The sequence below is a fragment of the Macadamia integrifolia genome, chromosome 6 (genome assembly GCF_013358625.1).
Source record: "Macadamia integrifolia cultivar HAES 741 chromosome 6, SCU_Mint_v3, whole genome shotgun sequence".
Taxonomy (NCBI): domain Eukaryota; kingdom Viridiplantae; phylum Streptophyta; class Magnoliopsida; order Proteales; family Proteaceae; genus Macadamia; species Macadamia integrifolia.
The window spans coordinates 20,356,270-20,362,131 of record NC_056562.1 but is presented as its reverse complement, the minus strand read 5'-3'; the positions used below and the strand labels follow the sequence as shown (position 1 = coordinate 20,362,131).

At 39.3% G+C, this 5,862-nt stretch overlaps 1 protein-coding gene across 2 annotated transcripts; it reads right to left on the bottom strand.

The window, feature by feature from the left end:
• Positions 1 to 330: 330 nt before the first annotated feature.
• On the bottom strand, positions 331 to 5,862 carry LOC122081399 (glutamate receptor 3.7-like). Of its 2 annotated transcripts, none has more exons than XM_042648516.1 (7): positions 5,675 to 5,862; positions 5,064 to 5,525; positions 2,708 to 4,050; positions 1,906 to 2,177; positions 1,770 to 1,801; positions 1,248 to 1,651; positions 331 to 1,103 (listed from the first exon to the last, which is right to left on the bottom strand). In XM_042648516.1, exons 2-7 carry the CDS (start codon positions 5,362 to 5,364, stop codon positions 690 to 692), a joined length of 2,766 nt encoding a protein of 921 aa, XP_042504450.1. In that variant the 5' UTR covers positions 5,365 to 5,525; positions 5,675 to 5,862; the 3' UTR covers positions 331 to 689. The 2 variants fall into 2 exon arrangements, with proteins under 2 accessions (XP_042504450.1, XP_042504451.1); XM_042648517.1 differs by lacking the exon at positions 5,675 to 5,862 and having other exon boundaries at positions 1,906 to 2,092; positions 2,708 to 2,811; positions 2,943 to 4,050; positions 5,064 to 5,611.

The window sequence follows — 5,862 nt, the reverse complement described above, 5'->3', positions numbered from 1 at the left end:
AGTTTCCAACTGATGATTGCACGAGGTTTAATTTACAATCACTCTTCCTCCCAATTTCAGGTCAGGGGTTCTCCAACTGAATAAATATTACCTTCTCAATGCTAAAAAAATTCAGCACTCCCCTCAAAATTGGACAATCTTGATTGGGTTCTTGATAATTGTTATTAAAAGCCACACCACATGGTGAATTTTAATGAACTGTGAAAACTAATACAAGACAACAGAAAACAACTACAAAGCCTTATCCAAAATTAATGGGGTCGGCTACATGGATCCGTGCAAGGATAAAAAAGAAAAGTAAAAGTCAAAAGAAACAGAATACAATAACAGTAAGAAAGACAGCTAACAGAATTGATCCAATTGCTAAACTGGAAACTTTGGCATTTTTATAACATATTGGAGAATAAATATTTACATGCTTCATATATATGAGATGTTAGTCGTGAAGCTTAAGATAAAGTAGAATATTAGAACCTAGCATCTATGGACGGAACATTTCCATATGGCTATCCAATTTTTTACTAGTTAATGTACCTCATTTTTTTTCCTTTCTGGTTCCAAATTATACATGATAACCTCCAACACTGACCAGAGGTCCCCCAAGGAAAACCCTCCGAATTCTAGCCTTTTCCAAGTGCATGAATCAAAATTTCCAATCTCAAATCCTTAATGTGTATCTCCACTATCAATCAACTTTCCTGTGGTTCAGGGTTATCAGACTGCTTAAACATTTTCTTCATTGCTTCTTCCTTCTCAATGATGAAGTTAAGGAAATCATAGATGACCTGAAAACAGCGAGCAGTTAATGGGTCAAAAGCATGAGAAGAAAGTTCCCTCTGTTTCCGCTTGTATTGAACAAACTGCCAAACCATCTGTATTATAAATACAAGAAAGGCAGTGACCATAAGAGCACCAAAGAAAAGATAGAGATCCCAGAAGCTGCTTAGCTCGAGTTGGTTAGGATCAGATTGGTGTCTTCCCTGTATGGCACAGCCCGACTTACAAAACCACTTGTCATGGATCTCCTGTAGTTTACCACTTTCGGAAAGTTTAAGGATTGCTGTAGACATGTCAATGGCAAGAGGAGAGCCTCTCTGGAAAGCCTGATATATAATAGGAACATAATCAATGACTATATATTTAATTATTGTAATGTATGAGAAGCGACATATATGTATACTCATGAAATCCTTGAATGCATGCTTGCATGTATGTAAGAATGCATTTGCATTTTTGGTTTCACTTACGAATCCCCATCCATTCTTGCTAAACTTTTGTCCAATGATACCAAACTCTGCATGTTTTGATAGAAACAACTCTACATATGGAAGCTCGTCCACAATTGCTGCCACCCCTCCATTGCTTGGCCCACGCTGCAGTGCCCTTTCATACTCTTCTGGTGTGCCAAGAGAAACCAGCCTTGAAGAAGGTATGTTAAAACTTTCTTTCAGATAGTTCCCAGCAAATGAACCAACTTGATACCCAATAGGCCATCTGCTTGCAATCAAACTGTCAATTCCTGTGATAGGCGATGACAGTCGCTGGATTGTAAGAATTGAAGTCAAACTTGCTTTGTAACTTGCCGTGATCACCATCAGCAAGAAAAGCCATATCATCATAACTATCCGCCCGAGTGTGCTCATAGTTTCTTCTGTAATTAGTAAATGACAAGAAGAGTCTAATCAATTGAGCACAAATAGCAACAGAAGATAACAGGATTGGCAGATGTAAGGATTTGATCAAAATATAGAAGCCAAATCAATCCTTACGTTTTGTCTTAAACGGTGTTGAGAAGCTAAACCTGCAAGAGAAGTGGAGGGCTGGGATTTGAGACACTGAAAATAACATGACCTTCAAAGATAAAAATGAGAAAATAATAAAGTAGTTTTAGTATGTGAAGGTTACAGGAGCATAGTTATGAGGTGTTGTCTAGCTGGGCCCCTGAAGTGTTTATTGATACGATGCTCAAGTATCCAAATAATCACTCCAATCAAGACAAAAAATGCTGCAGTAGTGCACCACATCTCCACAGTAAATGGCCTCAAGTATATCCAAGCACTTGATTTTCTGAGAGGAGCTACTATTACAAGACCTGTTACAGCATAAGGCTGAGTAAAATCAGCAATCTTTGTCCGGTTTGTGACGATAGTAATGTCCCCAACTGCCCCATCAAAAACCTAATAAAAGAATGATAAAGTATAAGGCCATGAGATTAGACTAAGTAAGCTAAAGATATGCAAAGTGGACCACATAGAGAGTTAAACAGAAGAAAATGTCGTGGGATTGTGATGATGGGTGCATAGAAATCTCCTAGGCCAAAATTAAGCCAAACAGATTATTCTGAACACCAATCATAGGCCTTTTTTTCAATTATTCAAATATTTTAGAGACATGCCATTGGACTAATTTTGGCATAAGAGATCTCTAGGATAGGACCTGTCTAAATAAATATAGGGCCATTACCTGGTGCTGATCTTGCTTATGTGGGGTCTTGGGAAGGTGAGTTTATAGTCGGTCCTAACCTTTGGCATTTTCCCCTAGCAGCTCTTACTTTTTACCATTCTAAGCAATAGCCCTACAGGACCTGTGTAAATGTGATGCCCATTTGTCCAGATAGACCACATCAATCCTGATAACCAAGGACTAACTGACTGAAGATTTCTTTTCTGTTAAGCACTACAAATAGAATTAACCACCTAGGACTTACATTTTCTGCAACCCTTCTCACTAGCTCGTTGTAACTGGGATTGGAGTGACCATCCCCAAAAGGCACAAATCTGTAAGGAACTGCATAGGGGATTAGTTCCTGAGCTGCATGAAACACATCAATACAGTACCCTTCGATATTATGATTGCTATGATTTTCGTTTACAAATTCAATGAAACTAACTCGATTTGGCACTCCAATTCTCAATGGTTTTTCATTGTCTGCAATCACCCACCCACGAGGCTTTTCTGTCTTCTGACCAGGCCAGGTGACATTGTTGAGCTTCTGATCCAAATGGGAATGGACAAGCTGCCCCTGTTTTAATGTCTCCGGTGGTTCAATCGAAAGACCTGTATAATTAGACCAGTAACCAATCCTACGGAGTTCTGCTTTATCAACATTAATAATTTCATAAGCACCACCAATGAGATTCCTGTCTGTATCAAATTGAACTGCACCAGTTAAACCTGTGAAGTTCGTCTGCAATAACTTATCAAGGAGGAAGCTGCCCCCATCAAAAGTTTTGAGTTTTTGCAGCGGCAGTGCTGTTGCATTGAGATCAAATAACTTCTTGTTGAAAGAGAAGGTAATGTTTCTACCTTCATTCAAGAATGCATCAATAGAATGTGCAACCGCCCAAACTGTATCATAAGCATAAAGGCTATATGCATTCAACCAAGAACTCACTAAACCTTTTCTATGTAACTCTCTCCAGCGAGACACGAAGTCCTTCTGCCGCCTGGATTGTGGAATATGCGGACGGAGTGCAACGACCCCTTGCAGGGGCAGTGATGTTTGGTTCACATGTGACATTGAATCTAATGTAGCACAAAGCCAATCTGTTGCAAACCACACATAATCACTGGTCATCATTTGAAGGTGTTTGGCTATGGTGAAGATTGGGAGACCGGAGTCGGGACTAACATGAACAACGTAAACGCGTGGCCCGACCAATTTGGATTTATTAAGCAAATCAGTGATTTGACCAAGATTAGCTCCAGGTGGAAATGCCACTTTATAAGAAATCATTGACATTGTCTCTGCAAGTGCATCATCTAGAGCAGATATCCCATTCCTTCCATGATCATCATCCACATAGATAGCAATAATCCTTTTCCACCCGTAATAGCCAATCAAATCAGCCATGGCTGCCATTTGGCTATAATCATTTTGTGTGCTTCGGATAAAGAAGGGAAATTGAGAGGCAGATAGAGTTGGGTCTGTGACAGAAAATGAGATAAGAGGCAGTTGGAATCCATCAGCAATGGAGGCGATCATATGCGCTGTTCCTGAAGATTGTGGTCCAATAATGGCCACCACTTCTTTCTCAATCACTTGAAAAGCTGCAGGTAAAACTCTGGTATAGTCAATATCATGTAATTCTACAGGAAAATATGAAGTTATTGCCTTCAGAACCAAATACAGATAAACATCATTGAGTGCTAATGACAATAGTGTCGACATGGTCTACTCTTCAATGTTCTTATCTGGGACTGAATAACCTGAATGGTGCATGGTCAAACTGCTAATTAGATACAATTTTGTTTATTAGCAACTTCTTAGAAAGAATATCACTTGATTAGAATCTTGAGTAGTTATAAAATTCATGTCATTCAACATTGAGGATTAGTGTGTTAATCTAGGGACTTTGCAAGCAAAGTTGCCAATCCAGTTCAATATGCTATATGCACATAAACTCTACTCAGTCTGACGATAATACAAGAACCAAATACAAGAGCATCAGTCCAGGCAAAGTTTGCTACAAGGTGGGGGGACTTGGAGAATATGAAAATTAATCAAACAGTGACTGCTAAAATAATGTGAAATACTAAGCCAATTTGATTCTGTTCTGGATTGGCAAATTCTACATGAAAAACCCAGTGTGGACTGTTGATCAGCTGCTCCGGAACGACAGGAATCGGGATACAGTTTGGCTAATTCCCATTCAGATTGGCTGATTCTGACTAATTGTATTGGCAAGAGACTATAGAAGGGCTGAAGTGGGATATCTGGATTTCATCCTTGGAACAGAAACATTCTATCTCAATTATGTTTCACTGATTTACTGAATGTGTTTCCTTAAAAGAGAAAACCAATTGTAGTCATGTGTCTCATTTTCGCTTCACCTAAAAATCACACACTTTCCTGAAACCTGTAATTTGTATACATTAGAACACCAGAGATAAAATCTATGGTTCTAATTTCTGGACAGAAGTCACTGAACAAAAAATTGCATCTTTAAACTTACTAGTTTAGAGATTACACTTCACTAAGATCACATCCGAAACCAAATTTCTTTGGAAGATCCCTACACCAAGTCTCTATAAATTGTGGGCAAGAAGCAGATAAAAGGTACCTGCAATGGCCCCCAAGAAAACGCTGCGATTTGCATCCATCATCAATAAATTGAGCTTGTCCCCTTTAAGAATGCTCGGTTCCGCATTGATATCATCAGCTGCAGCTTCCATGGCGCCTTTCGCAGCTCTACCGATGACGGAATCAAACGTAAACACCACACCGACATTCACTACTGGGGGCTTTTGACAGTGCACATAACAATCAAGTGTGATGCATATGAAAATTAAGAATGAAGTCAGAACAACGGAAGCCATGGTTAGAGCTTCAGAGTACAGATACCCAGAAGAACATAACAGCATAAATCAATAGCACCCCCGAAACTGAGGTGTATGAACTGTGACGGTGGAAGTAGTCAAGATTGATATGGGTGTATGGGTCTACTCCACAAGCTTAAGGGCAACTCTAGCTCATGCTCACAGAACTGCCCAGTTCAGAAAATAAGCTTGAGTACTCTGTTTTCCTGAAAGTAAGAAAATAAACAGAGAATTAGAATTGCTTTTCTTGTTTCAACAAAGGAAGTCTGTTCAGAAACAGAGAGAGAGAGAGAGAGAGAGAGAGAGAATGGAATCGGAATCGGAATTTAAGAGGAGACGTTTACAGCTTATCCACCTTACTAGGCTCATTATTATGCTATGCTCAATTTGGTAATAAGAATCTGCCATCCTCTGCCCTCCATGGAACACAAAACAGAGAATCTACTATGACCCATTCCATCAAAACCAGTAAAGTGAGGCAACCTGATACTGATAGATTGATAGTAATATTAGAAAAGTTAAAAGACCAGAGAAAGCACCAAG

Bases quoted from the DNA above. Each gene is read 5' to 3' on its own strand.
- LOC122081399 (XM_042648516.1), bottom strand. From the start codon at position 5,364: ATGCTGTTATGTTCTTCTGGGTATCTGTACTCTGAAGCTCTAACCATG. The intron at 4,051-5,063 runs GTACCTTTTATC...TTTTACCTGCAG, and splicing joins TTTCTTGGGGGCCATTGCAG to CTTTTCAAGTGATTGAGAAA. The intron at 2,178-2,707 runs GTAAGTCCTAGG...TTCTTTTATTAG, and splicing joins TGAGAAGGGTTGCAGAAAAT to GTTTTTGATGGGGCAGTTGG.